The sequence below is a fragment of the Saccoglossus kowalevskii genome, chromosome 12 (genome assembly GCF_978046115.1).
Source record: "Saccoglossus kowalevskii chromosome 12, keSacKowa6.1, whole genome shotgun sequence".
NCBI classification, from domain to species: Eukaryota; Metazoa; Hemichordata; class Enteropneusta; family Harrimaniidae; genus Saccoglossus; species Saccoglossus kowalevskii.
In genome coordinates this window covers 20,526,030-20,550,401 of record NC_140652.1, presented here as the reverse complement: position 1 = coordinate 20,550,401, position 24,372 = coordinate 20,526,030, and the positions used below count along the sequence as shown (strand labels likewise).

Below are 24,372 nucleotides of genomic sequence, written 5' to 3'. Positions count from 1 at the left end.
AATCCGAACCTAAAAAACATACCTATCTGCGACTTTATTGTTCAATTCAACATATGGTATATTCTAAGTATAATCATACATTTATAATACATTAAAATATGTATATTAAACCTCATTAGTATGACTATATATATATATATATATATTGTTGGTCTACTGCTCACTGTCGCAACAATAAACCCAATATGTAAAGGAAAACGTTGTCACATCATTTCAGTTCACGAGTATTTTATAAACCCTATCACAGTACAATGCAATATTGATGTAATTCCTTCCGATATAAGATAAGTGTAAGATAGTGTCAAGCTGAAATTTAGTTATAAACTATATATATTATGTTATTCATTTTTAAATGTTCAATTCAATAACAAAATAAAATGGTGATTTGATTCTGGGTAGGTTCAAACACGTGGTGCCAAGTCGTTATGAACAAAACAGCCATTCCAGTCAATGTGCCTCGACAAAGTACATCAAAGGAAAGGCAAGGCACACAATAGAGTACCTGTCAAGAAGGTGAGGGTGTTCAACCATTACGTCATGGACCGTTAAAGTGAAAAATGCAAGATAAACACTGAGGACGACATCCACCGTGTAGTGTCCACGTGTCAGAATCAAACAAACCGAACCAATTACTGTGAGGCACCAACACACTACAGGAATACTCCGCCACGTTGACGGACTATCTGTAAGTAAATATAACAATTTTCTTTTCTTGTATATGAATATAAATCTTATTTGAATATATGCACTTATTCGGTACATAAGTGAACCTTAACTGAATAGATGCATGTTTTTGTAATATAAACTGATATCATGGCAGTGCAATGTAACAAAACAGTGTTATAACTGTTTATATCACCACACTATGTAGTAACAATCTCGAGAATTTGATTGGTTCATGCGAACAGATTGACCTGTATTTATATAATTTGAATATATATGCACTTGTTTGGAATAAAAATGTATCTTATTTGAATACGTGTACTTGTTTTGAAAAAAAATGTATTCATTTGAATAACAATAAATTCATGAATAAATTCGGAACACGGACTGTCATTTTTGTAACTACTCACATTTTGTAGCAAAATAGCTTAGATATATGAATGTACTCGTGTGTCCACTGAAAATAAGGTCCCCGCAGACAATCCCTTTATCTGTAGTAATTCCCATGCTCACACTTTGCATAACAGCGAGAGACAGTCGTGACATTATTGTTCCATCAGTCTGAGAAGACAAAAGTCATAGACTTAGCACGCATCTGTGAACAACTCTAACAACTAAATTCATATAGCAAATAGAAAATTATTATTGTCTTCAAATAATTTGAAAACATCTGGTCTATTATCATTTGTATTGTAAGGTCGTCGATTTCAATATCATTACTAACAGACGAAAATGAAATTGGTCACGTCTCTTTAACATGTACATATCGTTCCTATTAATAGTCCAGTGGATTTAGCCCTGAAACAGGCCGAACCGGGAAGTAAATAGTAACAAGTATTAACAAGTTTGGTATCAAAAGATAAGGATTTTTTTGTAGATTTACCACAAAAAACAAGAACTGATAACATGGGCAATTTTTCTACACGGGTAGATGTATGGGTTAGTGTTTATCGTACATTTTAGATTTTTCTTACATTTATATTTTGGAATTAATATTACTTACAGCCTACACATTATTTCATATAGATATTGCTAGTGTTTTCTATACACTTTTTATTTAGATAAACTGAAGAAACTATCCGCCAGTTATAGAACAGTAATTTGCTGATGTCAGCATTTTTTTTACAATTATTTTAATCCTGTCAAGTAGTCAACCAATCTTTTGTTTTACCAGATACCTATCGGTATAACAAAATATCTTTCCTTTATTTCTAAGCATCAGCATCTAGGAAACTAAGCACTGTTTGAACATTTAATGACTCGTTTGTAATTTCCAGGGTTTTTTAAACACCCTGTTATTCCCAAAATATAGCTGAATCCTGTTACACAAGGAAGATTGTTATGGCAAGACTTTTATAAACACTTTTCTATGATTACTTCTCTTTTTCCTTTCTGTATTAGTTGCTCTGTTTAGAGTAATCATATTTTAATATAGTTAAAACAAGTCATTTGCAAGTCCTTGCATGACTGTCAATCATAATAAATTGCTCAGTTTGTAAAGTCAATGTGACTTGTGATTATCATCACGTGATTCCCTTATATGGCAACCAGACGAACCTTAAGCACAAGATAATGTCGCAATTTCTTTGCTTGAACACTTTCAGACTTTCTGAATGCAAACACTTTTACCAAGATTTGAAGGCTTTTGTGTGTACTAAACGCGTCTTGTTTATGCTTGTGATAAATTTAGATTCGTACAACATTGCAACAACAAAACTCAAGATCCACGAAGATGAGTGGATGCAACAGGTACAAGCCAGACTTCTCAGCATCAGCAATTTTACATGATTTACACTATCGTGCAAAGAATGAAGACCCTGAATCCGAAAAAAATCGGCTGATTAAAACGGCTGCACAACTTATTAAAATGATATAAAATCGTCCAGCACAACTAGTCATTTATACCCAAACACTGAAGAAATGCAACGCACTGAGAAAGAAATTGAGTACCTTCCATCCACCCTGAAAGTTTTACTTCAAGATATGTTTGTTGGAAAAAACACTGATGTTAAGGTGGCATCCATAGGGCAGGCCATCATGCAGTCAGTTCGTCCACGAGTTACTGCAAATAGGACTTGCTGTTCAAATGCATCGCCAGTTTGGCACACGATTTCTCATTGATTCTCTCCATAATCATGGGTTTTGTTCATCATATGCAGAGGTACAGAAGTTTGAACGTAGTGCTACCTTGCACCAAGCAACTGACATTCCTGGTTTCACACCCAGACATTTTATACAACATGTAGCTGATAATGTTGACCATAATGTCCAGACCATTGACGGGCTGAACACGTTTCATGGTATGGGCATAATAACGACCATATCACCAGGGATATTGTGGAACAACACCATACCTAAAGTTCATGTCACATCCGAGGATATAGTTTCTGTTGCAAAAGTCAATATTAAATATTATAAGCAGTTATCAAAGGGCATGGCCAAATTAAAGTATGCCCAGTTACCCACTTTGATAGCAGGTGATGATACATTGAATGTGGATCTTCTGTGGAAAATATCTTGGTTGTTACATCCATCTAGACCATCTTGGAATGGTTTTATGCAAATGGTACATCAAGGTCCTCATCCTGGGGTCTCATCTATAATGTTCATGACAATCGATATGAAATCAACTAATGAATCATGTATCTTCTCAACTATGTGCTTCATCAGTGAACAAGCCAAGAAGTATGATGTATCACCAGTGCTCACCTTCGACCAGCCTTTGTGATGGAAATCACTGGGAATCCAACATAATGAGCCCACAAGTAGCAGTGTGAGGAATATTGTTCTCAGACTGGGTGGTCTGCATGTGCAGATGAGTTTTCTGGGTTGCACTTGACATTCGATGAGTGGATCTGGACTTAAGAAACTATTGGAGACAATTTATGCCGAGAATGTGTTGGACATATGTTGAGTGGCAATGCCATTCCAAGGGCTATTAAGGGTCACATTCTAGTGGAAGCAGCATTATATGCATTGCTTTTGTCAATGATGTATGACCTTCCATTACCAAGAAAATACCAGTGCTAGTGAATTAACAGATATACCCGAACATGGCGATTCCAGTAATGCAAATCAGTCACAAACAGAAGATACAACAAATGAGTTGAAAGAAGTAGGAACCATCCTAGAGAGGCTGCTTGCACACGAGACAGAGATAGAATCGGTTTGTTCAGAGGAAGTACTGACTCTAATACAGGAAAAAATCAACCAATTCAAGGAAACACTCGCTTTCCTTAGAACATCCAAGTTATGGCTACAGTACATAGAGACGATTGAAATACTCCAGAAGTTCATTAAAGCTGAAAGAACTGGTAACTGGTCTCTCCATCCAAAAGCTTTTCCAGACATGCTTCCATACTGCATCTGGCCATAATCTTTATGCAAAGTCAGTGTACATATATTTTCAGATTATGCCAAAACTACCAGAAAGTAATGCTGATGTATTTCGATCATTCCTGAATGGATACCATGTGGTCAGGCAATTGAACAAGTGTTGATGTGGAGTGTCAAAACAAGTGGTCGGCTGACAAGGGGTAGAGGTATGTCAGAAATACAATGTACCGTTTGGCTACTATCAACACCTGTATTTGCAGAAGTCAATCGCGCAATGCAAGAGTTCACTGGTGTTCCTTACATCACAAGTGAGCAACACAAAGAGGGTGCAAAGACCAGGCAAATTAGAGATCATAATGACCTAATGGAGTTAGTACAGTTTCTTCGTGCAAGAAACAACTCTTCTCTATGTAGTATAGCTACTGGAGTTGTTGCTGGTGACACAGTAAATGTCGATAATGCTAGGTCTATTGGTGCTGAAATAATAAAGTCTATGATTGGAAAAAGTGCGAGTGATTTTTCATTCACTAAAAAAAACAGGCTGTGTGAAAACATCATTAAAGCTTGATGCAGATGAAGTACAAGTTGATCCCCAGTTGTTATTTCAAAGACTTGTTTCCATTGCAAGGGGAATTGTATCAACAGACGAGTTGTCCAGTCTTTTCACATATGAGCTGTGTATTCATCCACCAGCATTGTTTGCCTCTGATGCACTGATGCGGGAAGCAAACAAGCCAGTTTTAGCCGAAGCAGTCTGGAAATGTGTTGGTCCCATTACTAGTGACATGTCCATTGAGGTTAAGTATGTTATTGATGGAGGTTCACTTTACAGAGAGTTCCATTGCCACGAGGACTAACATATAAGGACATCTGCAAACTTTACCTTGATTACATTGACCGCAATTACGGTAAAGAATCAACAGTTGTTTTTGATGGATATCCAGATAGACCATCAACAAAAGACACAACTCATCCTAGGCGTTCAATAGGGAAAATGTCTACTGGTGTTTACTTTGATTCTGACATGGTTATGAATAATGAAGAAACAACAGTTTCTTGCAAATGCAGCAAATAAGCAGCGGTTCATTAATATCCTGGGAACTGAACTGGAAGTGAAGGGAATCAAGGTTCGAAATGCTGAAGAAGATGCAGATGTCCTTATAGTGATGACAGCTGTAGACTCTGCTGTCAATGCACCAATGGTAGTTGTAAGTGAGGACACAGACTTGTTAGTGTTGTTGATCTACCATGTCAACCTAAATAGTCACAAACTGTAGTTAAAACCAGAGGCACTGCGAAATACAAAAAACGAAGTCAAAGTGTGAGACATAAAACATACCAAAGACAAACTAGGACCACTTGTTTGCAAAAACATATTATTTATACATGCTGTCTTGGGCTGTGACACCACATCCAGGATATATGGCTTAGGAAAGGGTCTGTCCTTGAAAAAATTCCAAACCAACAAGCAGTTTCAATGTCATGCTTCAGTGTTTGACCAAGATGTTGCTTCAAAAGACGACATTGTGATTATGGAGTCAGGAGAAAAAGCTCTGGTCCTTTTATATGATGACAAGTCCGATGAAACATTGGATTCACTCACAATGGGAAAATTCTTTCAGAAAGTTGCTACAAGCGTTACATGTGTAGGGCCTGAGAATATTCCACCAACATCTGCAGCTGTAGGTTACCATAGTCCACGGGTATACCACCAGGTTCTGATGTGGAAAGGGCAAACTCATGTTAATCCAGAAGAATGGGGCTGGAAAGTGAAGAAGGGAAAATTGCTTGCTATCCAAACTGACAAGCCTGACACCTGACACCTGACAAATTACTAACAGTTATCAGATGTAAATGTAAATGTAAAGCAGACTGTCGAACGACACGTTGCACATGTAGAAAACATGGACTAAAATGCTCTCCCATGTGTGATGAATGTAGAGGTGTAAGCTGTAGAAATTCACCCAATCTGGATCTTGATGATGATGATGATCAACTATAATATTATAAACTTAGAATTATACTGACTTGATTTGATGATTGGCCAGCCAACCAACCAACCTATTTTCATACCAATCCCAAACAGAATGAAGGTATGACAAAACACAAGTCTGATCATGTTAGTTTGTAACTGTCTCATTCTACCACAAACTTGATATAATCGATACCTCACAAGTCTTGCCAATCACTCTTTTGATATTACCACATCAAACCTTGATATGAGCCCCCTTCATTATGTGATCATTGCCACATTCCACATACCTATAACTGTGAAATGTCTTTCATATTTATTACCATTGTATCACCAATCTTTACATGATACAATCACATATACTTTGATAAACATGATTCATTTGTGTGTTTTTATGCAGATGTATAATTTGTGGGAGGTGCGAGTTATGGAGACCGACTGCAGCAAAGTATCATGTTGATTTGGCAAATGATGGATCTAAATATGCCCCAAATATTCCTGAAATTTTGTTTTTTAATAATGAAAATGATATATGAACAATAATCGCAGAGTTTTCCATATTGTGTAGAATTTATACTGACCAAATGCCAATGAAACAAGACTAATACCAGACCCTGTATATTTCTGAAAATATCACCACTTGGTGGCGCTGTACATCCATATAGAGGGCGCTATTTGCTTCACCATGCGCAAAAAAATGTTTGGCTGACTAAATATGATAAGTGTGGTAAGTGTGATAAATATGTGGATATATTGACCATTATTATCCCATATGCATTTGTATATGTACCACTTACTGCATCAATAAAATGGCTTAATATTTCCATTATATGGGCAATATCAATACCTGAAAAAATTAACTTTCCCTTTGCCCGATTTTGGTAGACTTTTGATATGTTGTTTATAGATGTCCATTGTTGCTAAATCTGCAAAGAAACTTTCTGTTGCAATTTTGTCCGGGTTGACCTAAAAATCAAATTAGATTGACTGGACTACTAGCTTTTAAAAGACATCGACTTCACAAGGTCGACGGACTTCTGACGTCAGCAATGACGTCATCATGCATGTTGAAGTGATCTGTTACAGATGCAGATTTATATTTCATTCATTGTTTTTAAAATATTGTAGCTATACAGTAATACATTTCAATGGTAATTAGAGGTAATTAGAGGTTATTGCATCTGCGGTAGGTAAAATCAGTGTTAAAAAACAATAAATCTTCAACATGCTCTAACAAAAATTGCCCAACGGTTAAGGTTATGGGGTTATTTTGGTCATTCTCAAAGACCTTAGCCAACTTTTGAAACAAAATTCGCTAATGTACTATTTTATTCCGGGTCAAACCCTAAATCCACTGTACTATAAAGGCTTTACAACAAATTATTTGTCCAGTACCTACCAATTATTATAGAGGCGTGAGTTGGCTCTACAATGCGTTTTAAATTTGTAACAATATAAGCACACATTTAAATGATCTCCTATATCACACCACCACCAACAACAACTTCTGCTTCGCTCAGTCATCTTTTGCGAGATCAGAGTGTTAATTTGAATGTGCAAGATGTAACCTGTTGGCGCGGTATGTCATATACGCATAATGTTTTTGGTAACTACGTGTAATACATTCGTTACCTTTGGCATACACGGGATAGCAGTTTCCGGCATCGGAAGTGACGTCACAGTCATCGTGAACGCTCTCATTAGAAACATTGTTGGCAATGTGTACAGAAATCTTTGTAAAATGACGAACCTGGCAATAATAAATAGACGCATTATTGCTGACAAAAAATGCTAGAAAAACGAAATATGTTTCACGAATAGTTTCTCAATAGGTATAGGATGTAGTATTAGGTAGCGAATCCACGTTATTTGATAGATGGGGTTCGCGTTTTCGACCCGCATAAATACCCGGTGTATTTCTGTTTGGACGGGAACATGAATACATCTGCATACATTTTTAGTATACGTATTTTCTCGTTGTGTATCACGATAATGAAAACAATCAAATCATTGATAATAAATAAATGTACAAGCAGATGCTAAAATATTGCATTCAAACATTCATTTGAATAGTTGACCCGCTAAATATATTCAGAATCAGAGTTAGCATAATCAAAAATATCCTTGAACTTCGCATGGTTATGTTTGGGAATTATTATCAACATTGTGCACAGTATGACAATACAAGACATCACGTCGAAATACGTCTCGCATATCAATATTGGATTCCATACACACACAAAAATATGTTATATATATTATTGATAACAATAGTATTAATATTACCATTAAAACGGTAATTTATCTTGAATTTTTTACCTTAAAATGTATTTCTGCTTTGCTATCATAGCTATGTTTATGACCGCAGATGCAACTAAAGCAATGTTGGCGATGGTGCTGCCGGATTCCAGCGGAGGTATAGCTCTGAATAACACGTCGTCTAATGGAGGATGGATTTCCGGGTTTGGAATCCAGTCGTTCGCCACGATCGCACAGAGAGATGAAAGGTACATGCATGCCGCGAAATAGACATGGCAACAGAACAGGGTCATTTTTCTTCCACCGAACACGGTTTTATACTTGGCATCCTGCCCGTTTGCTTGTGTCGTCCCGCCATTCAATACTGGATTCATGTCGACCTCGGTCGACATCATACCTATGTTCATTATACCATTGTTGTTTTCTAGCCACTATCGCTGCGGAATATGAGTGGGTTAAATTAACAATGCCTATTCGTACACGCCTACAAGGGCCTAAAGCAGATTTAGTACGAGCTGCATATCATCGTGTTATTTATATAAATCAACACGCACAGTACTGCTTGGAATACATTTATATATTTTTTTATATTCAAATATGTGTGTGCTAGGCGACATTTCCGGGCAATGAAATCACTGCTGTCTCTTCCGATTTTCCTTGCGTGTCTTGGGTACTAAACGCGAGTTTATGTGTAAACCAGATTTCCAGACTTATTACTACCTTGGTACGAAGTTAACACGTGTTCGGAATGGTGTATGTACATTCATTTATTTTAAAACCACAACACAAACACTGTTTTCATATGTGGTAAAGATCTATAACAATATTTTAGGGAAATCTAAAACAATCCACTGATTTTCAACATACATAGTGTATTCGCAGATGGAATTGATATCGATTTCTTGTAATTTCCTACTTTTGAATGTGTCGAAACCTGAATTTGTGTGCATGTCGTCTCGGAGATTCTCACAAGACTCGTGTCCTTTGTCTAGTATCGCAATTGGTGAAGAATTGGTTAGTGCTTCGTCAAGTGCTAGAAACTTAGGTGTCTTGTTTGATTCCCAGCTAATCTATGGAAACACACATTTCTACTATTTGTAGATCTGGATATTCCCTTCTAAGAAATATTAATCGTATTCGTAAATCATTATCCCAATCTGATACTGAAAAGTTGGTACATGCATTTATATCTTCTCGCTTAGACAGCTGTAATTCATTATTGTCTGGTCTCCCTGTAACTAAGATAAAACCTCTTATTCGTGTACAAAATGCAGCAGCACGCCTTGTCACTCGTGCTTGAAAATATGACCACATTACAGACATTTTTATTAAACTTCATTGGTTACCAGTTGTACAAAGAATCAATTTCAAATTACTTTTACTAGTGTATAAATCTTTGTATGGTTTTGCCACAAATTATCTATGTGAATTAATCGAATTTTATGTACCTAGTCGTAGTTTAAGATCTGAATCGAAGTATCTTATTAAAACTCGTCAGGTGTGTAGTAAAAAGTCCAAGGTGTTATACAAAGACCGTGCTTTTGAAAATTTAGGTCCTAAACTTTTTAATGAATTACCTCTGTCTGTTCGTTCTAGTCCTTCAGTAGACATTTTTAAATCCAGACTGAAAACGCACTTATTTAAATGTGCTTTTAATATTTGACTGATTGTTTATTGTATCAGCGCCTTTGATCTTCATATGTTGGAATTGTTGCGCTTAATTAAATAAAGTTATTATTATTATTATTATTATTATTATTATTATTATTATTATTATTATTTCAAATGTAATCCCACGTATTAGAAAACTCGTCCATTGTGTTATTTTCTAAAAATTTGTGTAAATTTAGTATGATCATATATAACCCGTTCTTTGGTATCCTGCGTACATTTTCATTACCCAGCCGTGATGAATTTTTGTTTTGCCAAATGTTCAAATACCAGTAACACGAAACGAATTTAAGTCACAATACATAGTGGTATCAATATCCAGTGTCGTGGTAAAATTCAATCTGGTTAAAATATGATGTATTGTACAGCGTCAATTTAATTTAATTTTATTTTAATTGTAATAGCTTTTATTATTATTACGTACATCTTTTTGTATTACTTTTGTATTACATCTGAACCAATGCATACGTAAACAGATTTCAACGCGATCCCCTCTGACTGATTGATTCTACCTATAATGTTTGCGAAAAAGCGATCGAGATAATACGGCTCTCGGTAAGTTTATCATTCCGGGAGTGACGTTTCTGTCCATCGGTTCAACCATGGAACTACTATGGAACGACCGAACACCGGTAACTTTTCGCGGTCGCTTGCCCTTCAGACCGTTAATGTTTTGGTGACATTCGGGCCAAAATCAAAACTGACACTTTCTCGCTGCTCATCTACACGTGGTGGTGGCGTCTCATTTCAAAATAAAATAGTATAATGACAACATTCCAAATTCTCACTTCTAAATTGTGCGAATTATCAAATGTCAACACATATTTGCGAGAAAATGTATCTAAATGGTTAAAAGCAAAACAAACTGTCACCACTACCGATTAGAACATGATGTCTTGTCCAAATGCGAAACGTGTCCGCCTCTCACACTTTACAAATTTGAGGTGCGAGTGAAAGTACTAATTTCACAGTCAATCTAAATGTTGCAATAATGCAAATCAATTGCACAATAGTTGCAGTCAAGATTAAATTTTCTATACCAAAGAATTCAAAAATTTGAAGTTATACTATTTGTTTGTTTTCTGTTGGCAAACATTTCGTCAATCGTATCAATGTCACCCCCCTCGTTTTCCATAAATAATCCCTGCTGTACAGGACTTCGACAATCAACCGAATATTTAGATCACCAAAGCAACGATCGTCGAGTCTGGCCGCGTTTTGTCTAACTTACAATGAAATATGATCAAGAACATGTCAGAATAATAAAATAAATTGTCCTTCGCAGTCGTAGTGATGAACGGAACGACAGCTGTAGCCGATATGGCTTCTCTTTGGTACAAAAAATTACCCAAGTATCTAACCACATTTTCCTGGCATTTCTCCTAGCCAACTGTTGATTGAGATGATTTGAAAATGAAACCCACGCCATGCAACGCAATCCTTTTTCTTGTACACTGTAATTGTTTACTTCAGTGACGGCATGGCTGTAGAGTATACGAGATTTGAAAGGATTTTATATGGACATTGGTCAGATCCTTGTGGGCTTTCGTGATTACCAAAACTTTTAAAAAACTGCCAACAAATAAATTATAAATAATAAATTAAAATAAAGTAAAAGAAAATGTATAATAAATAGGTTTTCATTTTAATCAGATTGGTTAACATTGTTCTCTCATATTATAAAGCCATACTGGAACTGGAAGGATGTGGTATAGAACAAGTAACTCAGTTAAAGGGGCACTTTCTGTTAGGTCTGATCTCACAACAAATTTACTTTCTGAATTAAAATTACAATGGATAACAAAAGATAGATTACCATTGTAAACAACATAAACAATAGTGTCCTATGATTCTTTGGTGCAATCCCTGGGTTTGGAAGGTTCCCCTTTAAGCATTTTCCATTATTATATTGGGAAATATGATTTCTAAGTATGGAATAGTTAGAGGGTTTAGTTATATATTAACGGGTGTACCACTGTACACAGTATCAATGGCAGAATAATGGCCACATGGCAGGAAGCTAAAATCTGTTTTAAAAAATATTGATGCCGTAATTTAATTTGATGAATGTCTGTCGTGGATTTATTTACTGAAAATGACCCCCGTTTGGTGATGATTAACAACTATTTTCCTCTCATTATCTCTGCTGCAATTGAACCAATCTTGGTCAGAATATTATTAGTCAATTTGATGTTTTTTTACAATATTGGATTCGGTGAATAATACCCCATTGTTGTGGTAATTAGTTTATGTGTCTTTTAAAGTATATGCGTTCATCTGTGTGGGATTAAACTTATAACTTGGCAAAAACATCAATTAAAGTGCTAACAATTTCATTTACCAATCTATGTTCGTATATGGTTCTGGGGGAGGAACATTACACGTATATACATGTATTCTAAGCAAAAGCCATGAAAAAATTTAGCGGCAGTAGTGAATGGAGGATTTACAATCATTGACGATGCACAATACCCTGTTGTGTATATAAATGCTTAAGTCCGTCGATAGCATCGTGTGGGTGTACATTTGGCTAAATAGTGCTGTGTTGAGATCAGTCATTGCTGGCAATATATTGTAATGGGCTGAGTATATGTGAGTACTAAACTAAAAAAAATAACGTGCAACAAAAATCGAGTATGTAAAATCATTGTCCTGAGTTGACACGAAATCATTCAATCCATCACAGAAAAACATCTGTGATAAAATCAGATCGCAAAATAATGTCAGTGCATATGCATTCCTCGTGATGTTGTATTTTTATCAACTTAAGAACACATAATCCGACATGCATATCCTTAAGCTAGATACAAAGTTTGAATGAAATTGTTTAGAACACATTTACAGACTACGATTTTAGTATCTTAGAAAAAATGATTTTCAATTCGATAAATCATAAGTTAACACAACCTATGGTCTTATCTGCTGTATAGTACTTGTATGCACATTTTCAACTGAATCAGGTGATATGGTAACAATCGACAATTTGTACGCACCAAAATGGCCGCCAGTCAGCCATTTTTGATCAAATGATAAAACATGTCAGCGTGGGAAAGTTATCATACATGTCTTTGCATGAGATTTGAATCTAGACGTTTCCAAGTTTGATTCCAAACGCACGGATTCAAAATTCCAAAAGAGGAACTAAAAATAATATCGTGGTTAACCAAATTATTGGTAGTTTTACCAATCGATGTTTTTCTGTCATGAAATTAAAGCTTCAGTTACTGTGCATATTGCTACTTATGATCCAGCCGTCATGGCGCATGGTAACAATTTGTTGTGTGTCTGCCAATGGAATCATAGGTAGGAATCACAATAACAAGAACGTAATCTTGTTGGTGTTTTCGTTCGGACACTTTAACATCACACCGAACAATGAGTATACATATTGCTTAACACTGACTACAGAGTTAAAGCGGGAAGGTCGTCAGCTGCGCACGCGCGAGAATTGGGTCCCAAGCGATGATAACAACACACGCTAAAAAAGGCTCATGGGTAGACGCTTATTTGTCCACAATGACACGCCATGGCCATCTGACGTATGCGCATGTGACGACTCTCCCGCTTTAAAAAAATATAAATCAGTTTCGACATGTAACAAGAAACAAATGCATAACTGAGATTGTAGAGCTTCTTTAACGAAGCTCGCAACCTGACGACTGATTTCCAAGAAGGCGGACACGTTTTAAAGCCATATTCATAGGATGAAGGATAAATAACTTCACCCATCTTCAGGGCTTCATACATCAAGGGTGATGTATATTGGATGTATTACGGGAATAATGGAAGGTATACGCTTAAACATTACACGACCAGACGATACTCCGGTTGCACTGTCTTATTCAATACTTTCCTAAATCACCATAAAGATCTCATATTTCTATGAATACCAGACACAATACCCCCTACAGTATAAACTTATTCATAAAATCGCATTGTGATGTATGCGGTAAATGTGTACATGTGGCTACAAAATAAAGACAATCGCTGACAAAAGAAACCGGACAAAACTCGTATCACTGTGCCACAGTGTCACCAACACTCGATGTATTGCATCAAAGGAAACGCCATGCACGCGATTCTGTAATTTAAAATAAGGCGTTATTCTATCATGACGTCATGGAATACTAATGTAAAAAATGCAAGGTATACACTGATGACAACATCAATTGTGTAGTGTCCACGTGACAAAATCAGAGAAACTGCGCCAATCACGGTTGTGCACCAACTGATGACATGCAGGAAGCGGCATGACGGTGGAGTATCTGTTGGTGAAAGAGACAAAATACATATATCTAGCATACATTGATTTTTTTTATGAGGACAAAACTGTTACCGAATATGGGGAGGTGGGGAGTAAAGAATGTGCGTTCACTTCGAATTAATTCTCGTTCATCCAACTGAGTTAATATTTGTCCCGAGATTGTCTTAAATGGCCAATGGTCAAGTGTTCGTTGGTACAACCTGGTTAATATATTTTATATGAAATAAAAGTATAGAATTGATATCTCCTAATAAGCGACAAACAAACAACTTTATAATTTAAGATGCTGTGAAAATGTCATTCAATGACAACTATTTTGATGTTTGTCAGGGGAAAAATAAGTTGTTATTTTGTTCAAGTGAATTTTATTTAAACGATTATACTTATCTTATACGAGAAACAACGAAATTAAAACTGTCCTGTCCTCCAGCACACCTACAAAATGATTGCAACTAAACTCAGATAGTTGTTAATAACCTTTCTATTCTCAATATTTCCAGAAAAAACAGCCACTTTTGAAGTGTCTACAGTTGCTAAGATCAACCTATCTGTACCGGCACTTTGTCATTAAACAAAGCTTCACGCCCGAATCTAATTGTAGTACGCCCTCACACATCGCAACAAAAAAATTATCACCATGTTTTTTGTGCTACGAGCGCTAATTGGTGGCCACGATTTGTCTGGCATTGTTTTACCTGAAGTACAAAAATTTCAAGTTCAAGTTGATGGCGCGGTACGCGGTAACGTATACGCAGTGTGGAACAAGCTTATTATGACAATCTAATGACCTTGACTTCGTTATTGCGCATGAACAGTTAATTACAATAATGCCGTCTGCCACAAACACGAGCATTTAATGTATGTAGTGTTCATTTACTCGGTACAACAAAACATATATTCACCTCAGTATGTGACCAGTTTTTGACAAATTATTCACCATGGCTCTCCCTCGGTCAATAATTTCCTCATCTTATCATTAAAACTGAATATTTACCGTGGCAACTATGTATTTTACTGATCAATACAATTTGACGAATGTAACAGAGTTGGTTCTCACCTTAGAACACGATTTGTCTGATTATGTTTATTGTCATGAGGGAGGGATGGAGGGATGGAGGGAGGGATGGAGGGATGGAAGGAGGGATGGAGGGATGGAGGGAGGGAGGGAGGGAGGGAGGGAGGGAGGGAGGGAGAGGGAGAGGGAGAGAGAGAGAGAGAGAGAGAGAGAGAGAGAGAGAGAGAGAGCGAGAGAGAGAGAGAGAGAGAGAGAGAGAGAGAGAGAGAGAGAGAGAGAGGGAGGGAGGGAGGGAGGGAGGGAGGGAGGGAGAGAGGGAGAGAGGGAGAGAGTGAGTGAGTGAGTGAGTGAGTGAGTGAGTGAGTGAGTGAGTGAGTACCAGTACAGGCAAGTTCACAAAACTCGATTATTACGACTCCCAGAATAATTGTTGCCAATACGAATGCGGAAAAGCCGAGAAAACAACACCAGATATTCATATGGCAATTGACCATATCGCGTCAAACGAAGCGCACACTCCACGAAAACAGGCCAACCGGAGATTGGGAAGCGAGGTCAGTGGATTTTTTCAGGAAGATCTCTAAACACAAAATTCTTTACGACATGAATAAAAGAGTTGAAAATGGTCACTTTCACTCGCATGATTTTCGCAGAGACTGCCGGGCACGCACACCATAACTCCGGTAATTCAAGATGACAAAGCAGATATTAACTGTAAACGTCGTATTAGTTTACTTTATCTTCGTGGAGAAATAATAGAGACACTAGAAAGTAAACTCGTCACACATCCCTCAGTCGCAACTTATAGTTGAGCATTATTCCAAAATATGCCGGACAAACTACGTTTAATACAGGCCATCAAACAAAAAACAGTTGTGCAATGAATTCAGCATATCAAACCAACTTTTGTCATATCAGTGTATCGAATAGTGAGAACTAAATACGCATAACCATTGAGAACTTATTTTCTCATTTTAACTGATATTTGCCACTGAACGGTCAAATTAGCGCCTCCAACGGGAGACTATTGCAATGTCATAGCTATTTGGAACAAGCAGCCTCTTGGCTGAGATAGCTCTGCTGTTAGCAATGCATATTTCAAATAAAGAACTGAAATTATCATTAGAAAATGAACAAATCTGCGAGAGGTCTACCTGGGATACATATATATGTATACAATCAAATCAATTGAATTTGCTGTTTTCAACAAGAAGTCAAAAAATATCACTTTTTACCAAAAATAAAATATTCATCATAATTAGAACATTTAAGATGTTATCATGAAATGGACAAATCTGAGAGAAGAAATCATCACAAAATGAACAAATATGAGAAAGGTCTATCTGTAGTACCTATATGTATAACATCAAATCAATCGGACTTGTAGTTTTCAAAAAGAAGCCAAAAATATCACTTTTTACCAAAAATTACAAAAATATTCATCAAAATTAGGGAATTGAAATATCATCACTAAATGAACAATCTGTCTGTCTGGGGTACCTATATGTATGGTATCAAATCAATCGGAATTGCTGTTTTCAACAAGGGGTCGAAAATATCACTTTTCACCAAAAATAACCAAAAATAACAATATTTATCAAAATTAGAAAATTGAAGACATCATAACTAAATGAACAAATCTAAGACAGGTCTCAGTGCTCAAGTTACATATACACCAAGTGTCAAAGCAATAATAAGAAGAAGTCGAATAAGTACAAAGTTGACACAGACGATGACGAACAGGCACTCATATGATAAGTTCCGCTCGACCAATTCGACAGCGGAACTAAAAAACAGGGAAGTAATTGATATGTATTTACGTACATTTTGTAATAAAGTAGCTGAAATATATGAGAATACCAGTGTGACCGCTGAACATCAAATCGCCGCAAACCACCCCTTCTTTTGTACTGATAGACATGGTGATAAACTGCTCAAATGAACGGTCAAACCAAGTTTTCATAGTCCCATCAGTCTGTAAATATAATACGTTAATACATGAGATATAAAAACACATGTCATGACTAAATACAATGCAGTGCGATGTCACAAAATATTATATTATCGCATTTGACATTTTGAATCATGATACGTCACACGTTTTTTGTTTTTTTTCCTTGTTTTTTTTTGTTTCTTTTCATTTGTTTCTGCGTACCAGTGAAGTGATAAATGTTGTATATGTTAAACGTTGGACATGTACTTGTGTTCGGAGTGGTACTACATATTCGCACAAAAAATAAATAAAATAAAAAGAATGTTATTGGAACGAAAAGCAACCCTATTTGTGGAACAACATTTAACTTTCTGTTATTGTCAGTCGGTCCAAATTAAAGCAGGAGGGTCGTCAGCTGCGCACGCGCGGGAATTGAGTCCCAAGCGACGATAACAACACACGATAAAAACGCAAAGGCTCAGTATAAACGCTTGTTTGTAAACAATGACACGCTATGGCTATCTGGCGCATGACGAATCCCCGGTATATAAGTACTTTATACTACTGAGAAATGTATGTACAATGTAATAACAATTGTCAATAAAGAAAATTCAATAAATTCACCTAATATTTCAATTATTTTTTTTTTGCAATAAATGCATAATAATCCCTACATACCTTGGGCATACATTGTATCTCCGACACCGGAACCGGAAGAGACGTCACAAATAGTGTAACAACTCTCATCAAGTACATGGTCGGTACCGTATATAGAAAGCGTCTCAGTGCAAGGTACCTGTCAACAATATGGATCATGTTGTTAATACATCTGATAGTTTGGTAGCTCACAAATAACATAAGAACAAAAAAACACGATTCTGTGACCCTGAGATACGAGCAAAGTAATGATGATCCCAAAAAGATCGTGGACTAATTTTTACAAGCGCCCTCAATGACTCGATTATCATAATTGTTCCATGCCGTTACGGTAGATATTGTCAACAAGAACGCAATATACTAGGCATTGTGTTCTCTTTTACTTTTAATTAAAATAACATTTCAATTTTATATATAACAAGTAATTCTTCTGAGCGAACGCAGCGGAACAGTATATCAATTTACTCGAATATTAACTGATGTAACCTTAGAACGTTGAAACAGTTCAGTATAAGTGCAATTTGTAAAGTAAATATCAACATGGCAGAACCCCTATTGACCTGAAGTAAACATGTTGGAAGGGACTGGCTGTTCAGAAATAAAAATGCGTGCAAACTTATGTGCACGACAGCAAAAATAAGCTAAAATATACAGGCATATTTGTTAGTTTATTGTAATAACAACTACCTATTTAATATGGTATATAGAAAAATGCTGCTAAGTGGTGAAACTAGAACTAGAATATTACATGGAAATGTTTACAAAAATGAAGAAAGTCGCAAATTTAACTTTACATTAAAGTTATTGTTTTGTTTTTCTTTTTTTGTTTAAAGTTAAATTTGCAGTACCAAAGAGATGTAGAATACGTCACTCGTAAAACTTGATTAGCCTCTTTTTAATACTTGAAACAATACATTCGGCGAATCATATTATACTGCAAATAATTGCTCATTAAAATTCCCAATAAAAAAAAGACGTCATCTGTGCCTATTTATATACGGCAGTGATTACACCTGTGTACGTAACAGTCACGTTTTTTTTCTCTGGCTAATACGTTTACACTAATTACTTGGCACTAATTAGTGAGTAAATAAATAATTGTCGTGCTTATATAAAATGACAAAGCAAAACGTACAGCTTACAGTCGGAACGACTCGGATAAAGGCTCGGTTCCAGACTCGTTTAAATGTACTCAGAACGACTACTTTCATGGTGGTCATGTATCATGAACCAACACGACGGATTCGTATAACACTGAGAAGTATTTCATTGCGTCTACTAGCACAGGAAACGACGAATCATGTCATATTTTAATGTATGTTGGTTATATTCCATATTTCCATCATGTAAAGGACTTCCACATTATTGTTTTTTTTTCTCACTGTTACAGTCAATATTCCACTAGTCAACTTTTCGAACATCTGTTGATAGTGCAAGTAACAGTTATTTTGTCTAACTATTTTAGTGAACTGAATTAGACATGATGGACTATGTTTAACCAACAATGAATTAATGCGCTTTCAAATAATTATCATCAATGTTGTTTCACACACTGATTTAAACTTGAATCGAAATATTATTTTAGAAAATTTGAATTGCTGAATATTTGTGATTGTGTATATACTTTTATATTTAGATTATTCTTTTTATTGAAAAAAAAGTCGACTCTTAGCTGAACACAATCTTTAAGATAGAGTAGTTACATAATTATTTAAATTATTGGTATAAAATGTTTAGTTTTCATGTATTTTTTTCTCGAACACATCACGATTCGCAGGGGAATAGTAAAAAATGTCGGTAGAATACAGGGCCACGTGATTCCGAAACGGCTATATTGCAATGATCTACGCGAGATCTCACTAAAGACGAGAATTCTGTTGGCATTTGAACTAGCTGTTTATGATTTCTGAAAAGTCCATTCCCCTTCCCCATCATTTCACACGGTGCATCGCTAGTATTGCGCCAAATAGTTATTGTAGTATTTATTCTTCTTATCATGCAGGATGCCTGGCTAGTGTTACCGGCTGCGGTTCCGGGATTAAAGGAAACGAAACAAGGTCCTTTTTCTGTAATGAAATTCTACGCTGATAAACTTCCGATTTGTTTAAAGCACGTGACCGAAACAAACTAAAACTTTCATCACATATGTTTCTAGTGAATACATTAACCCAATTAGATACGAGAGCGGAGTTGGAGCATTAACATCACAATATTCATGAACCACGCAGAATTCTAATCAGTGACGACACAGAATTCCGTGCCGTCTATGTACTTACGTAGCGATTCACCAGATCAATTTTGAGTGCAAAGGGAAGGGCAATCTGAATGGCTTATTCAAGGCTAATAGTAGTATAACATGGCGATGGAGTGAAGTGTAGCTTGAAATAGTTATAATAATAAATGTAATGAATACAGAGCGTTGTCGGTGACGCATATATTTGTGCTGCTGCAGCCAGTTTATTTTTGCAGTACTGCATCGACGTTGAAAATTCGAATCCTTCGTCTGCCAAGTGTGGGTCAAATAACAGATCGACGAATGAGGGCGTGATTTCGGCGTGAAACGAGTGGGTTCTGATGTGGGTCCCATGTACAGCAAGTACTAGTGCCATTGGTAGACTCTACGGTAACCACCGATACGACGCTTGAGTGGCTAGTAGATAACCTACATGAATTCCCGAAGTCATGACCTAAACTAGGTCACTGTGTTATTGGGTTACTTTACGCTAGGTTACTTTTCAGCGATGTCGAAGGTATTATAATAGAAATTAATTTCCAAATGTACAGACTGTCACCATGACAACACTGTCAATAGCTACACATACCCTTTTGTTTGTTTTTACCATACAGTACCCTCAGATGGTACATGTAAAGTAACAATAAAGACCGGCTATAGAGTTGAAAATGACATTTGTTTACCAAAAATATTTCTGAAATTAGAAACGTTAATATATCGTCACGAAATGTACAAATTTACCAGCCAAAGTGTCTAAAATATCGAAACAATCAGGCCAACAATTTTCAAGAATAATTCAAAAATGTTACCAAAAATAAGAAAAATATTCACTAAAATTTGAGAATTGAAGGTATCGTCACAAAACAAAGAAATCAGACTATTGAGGTAGATCCAAGACGTCTACTTATGAAATATGGTAGGAATTGGACTAGCCATTTTCAGGAAGAAGTCGAAAATGTAAAGTGGACGCCGACAATCAATAATATGACCAGCTTCGCTGTCAACTTATTCGACTAATAACATTCGGAGCTAATAACATTATTATTATTTTCAACAAACATTTCAGAATTACTCGTTTTGTGTCCGTGGTCGACCACAGTTACCACGACAATTCATTCGTAACACAACAAACGTCACAGCGATGATTCTAGTCTATTATTTACGTGCAGCAATCTGTTCACACACACAGTGATTCAATAACACAAATGGCGTCGGGTAGCGTGGTATATATCAGTGCACGATGGTTCCAATACAATGTCTACGCTCCCACAACATCATCGCGGTTACGTGACCGTTAGAGCGAAAATCCGTGCATTGGATAGTCATGGTGACCCCGTTTGTATTTTTAATAAAAAATGGGCGCGGATATATTCTTTGATGACAGACAAGTTCAAATGTCGTCTGTAATAGTTTCCATGACATCTCATGCTACTCAAATTCGAAGTGCTCATCGTGACTGTCAAATCGTGGCGCAATCACAATCAGCGCTTCATCATCTAGGGTCCAAATCGCACAGGAAGTTACCCTGTATGTTTATCTACACGTATCTAGAGTGTCCTGTCAACAAATCAGGATGTTCAGCTTATTCAGTGCAGCTTTAAAAGTGCCGTTCAACGCTACGTAACAACAATCTCCAGTTTCTCGCTCTCTCCCACGCATATTCTTTCTCACATAGCCGACAGGTTTAACATAAAACATGCAACGTAGAAGTTATCAAAAACTAGAATTACAGTGAATTAGCAGTATACATTTTACAATGAAGACAATGACGTCATATTTATTATCACGAACTTGCGCTTGCAGGCAAGGGTCGTACCAACAGTTCAAAAGATATACAAAATACACACAACACTTTATACATATGTAATTATTTTAGTCAAAAATATCAACACATATCTTCAACATCCGGGACTCGTACGTCCCACGTCCTTAATAAAAAACATTTGAGGTGAAAACTCACATTCTCTGGTAACAGACATTGGCACAAACAGTGAAATGAGATTCGACTGCGTTACACCATTTATTCTATTTGTTTTAAAAGTCGGAGATCGTTGCGCGCGTGACGTTCTCGATATGTTCCCCTTACCGACGTATATAACGCTTGTGAAATACAAACACGTGCGCCTGTGTGACTATCACCGCCCTTGGAAAAACAAAACAAAACAAAACTGTGAGGGGGGTCTTGCAAATAGTTAGGTTATAAAATAACGTGTTGGAGGCAAAGAATACCCCTCATGTACTTTGAATGACCTACCGATGTCACACAATGACCGGAAAATGGCACTCATGTTATTCGCCAAATCTCTAGTCGTGCGCGTTTTATTGTTAGTAACTGAAACGAACGTCCTCTTTTTGAACCGCGGTTGTGTCAAAGAAGTTGACCATTGAAGATAAATCATGCCCTACTAATACACCCCAAAAAATTACCCTTACCTTAGCTTTGTCTGAACGACAAGCATTGCTATAAATATAATCACAGACGACGCCACGGCCATGTTGGCGGCTGCGTTACCCTGCGCTAAGAACGGTAGTGTTTTAAACGCAACGTCCGGCAATGGAGGGTGGATTTTCCTATCAGGCACCATGTCGTTTGCGACAACTGAAGCAAAGGAGGAAATGTACATAGATATAGCAAAGTACACAATACACAGCAAAGTCTTTTTTCTTCCTCCCAATTTATAGTTAGTAGACACTTCATTCGCGTCTAGTTTAGAGTCGGGATTGATAATGTTGATTGCATCACCGTTAATTTCCAAACTCCTGAGGTGTTCACTGCTACGTCTTGTGTCCTTGTCCCCAATATCAATCTTAATATGGGTCATAGTCATTATCGCCCCAGAAAGGACGACTTATGAAAGTGATTGCACATCCGCGCATGCGCTTAGCATTATTCGCTTTCTCTTGGTACGGATGCGAATGGTGGCGTTTATGTGGTCTAGACAAAACAAACCGTTGTAGTTATAGATGAGATATTATTATCCTATTCTTGCAATATAAACAACAAATATTATTCATATTTAAACTGTTTCCAATATTTTGTTGAATGAAGTATAGAATTACCAGCCCTATAGGCTGATGAATGGATATTTTTAGTCACACCGTCACCCCCTCCTAACGTGACATTCACGGTGCCTTACTGCAATTGCCTGCCTCCAGCGACGCGTACAGCATCTTACAGGCACCCACCACCCAAGTGAAATCCATGGCACTTCGCTTGCTCTCTACCACTCAATTGACATGTACAATACCTTGCTGGCACTCAACACCTCCAGCGACATTTACAGTACCTTGCTGGTACTCCCCCACTCCCATGACATTACTGGCACATTGCTTGCACTAGCCACCACCAGCGACATTTACAGTACCTTGCTGGCACTGGTCACCTTCAGCGATATTTATGGTACCTTGCTGGTACGTTAGGCCAGACTTTTTTTATTCCTTGTTTCTCGAATTTTTATAAGTCAATTTTTTTCAGGAGGGCGGAAAAAAAATAAAATTAATTCTGTTTTTCCAATAGATTTGTTTGATTCTCAAACAATTGTAAGTGAGATCATTGATCGGAGAGAAGAAATGAAATAACATTTTATTCTATGTATAACCTGGTTGGTAATGTCGCCAATGGTGGCACAATTGTCAGCTTTAATGAGGGATTTCTCGGATTTTGACGACAGAGTTTCACGGCCTGTCACCACAAACCACGCTGCCGCCATGTTCGCCTAGTAGTCTCAAGTAGCACACAGAGAGGTCAATACCCGAGATTCACTGTCAACCAACGCGCATAAAGTATAGATCTGCGCGAGACTTCGGTACTTTGATCATAAAAATGCAACTTGGATTTGTTACGCGGAGGGTGGAAAAAAAATGAAGATAAAAATATTTTTTTTAGCAATTTTTTGCACTCACAAGTCGGCGGGCGCGAGAAATTACGCTGAAATAAAATTTTATTTGTATTTCATTTTCGGCTCCTGTTCATTCGGCGGGTTCGCGAAACAAGGGATAATAAAAGTCTGGCCTTAGCATAAAAACAATGATATATTTGGATTTACTAAGATAAACTAACGGTCAGAACCGTTGGTCACATGACCAACAGTAGTATAATTAGATAGACTACTAAGGAAGTAACGATGTCGTACTAGTATTTCACCGAATACTAAATTTTGTTTACACAGAGTTTTGAAATGATCTGAACGATAAATAAACTGTATTTACTAAAATGATATAAAATAAGTGATTTTTCAGAATAGTTTAACCACCAACTGTATTCACTAAAAATAATCGTAAATTGACACACATGTAAATGTTTCACGGGAAGATTGGGCCATAAAGAGCACATTATCAAGTTTATCGTAAGAATTGGGTTATATACGAA

At 36.7% G+C, this 24,372-nt stretch overlaps 2 protein-coding genes across 2 annotated transcripts; both read right to left on the bottom strand.

Moving 5' to 3' along the window:
• Positions 1-211: 211 nt before the first annotated feature.
• LOC146735615 (phosphatidylcholine:ceramide cholinephosphotransferase 2-like) lies at positions 212-8,662 on the bottom strand. The gene is made up of 4 exons (XM_085506171.1): positions 8,291-8,662; positions 7,604-7,721; positions 1,074-1,224; positions 212-683 (listed from the first exon to the last, which is right to left on the bottom strand). Exons 1-4 carry the CDS (start codon positions 8,635-8,637, stop codon positions 448-450), a joined length of 852 nt encoding a protein of 283 aa, XP_085362297.1. The 5' UTR covers positions 8,638-8,662; the 3' UTR covers positions 212-447.
• Positions 8,663-13,724: 5,062 nt separating this feature from the next.
• LOC146735614 (sphingomyelin synthase-related protein 1-like) lies at positions 13,725-22,575 on the bottom strand. The gene is made up of 4 exons (XM_085506170.1): positions 22,437-22,575; positions 17,792-17,909; positions 17,005-17,155; positions 13,725-14,166 (listed from the first exon to the last, which is right to left on the bottom strand). Exons 1-4 carry the CDS (start codon positions 22,496-22,498, stop codon positions 14,003-14,005), a joined length of 495 nt encoding a protein of 164 aa, XP_085362296.1. The 5' UTR covers positions 22,499-22,575; the 3' UTR covers positions 13,725-14,002.
• Positions 22,576-24,372: the final 1,797 nt, after the last annotated feature.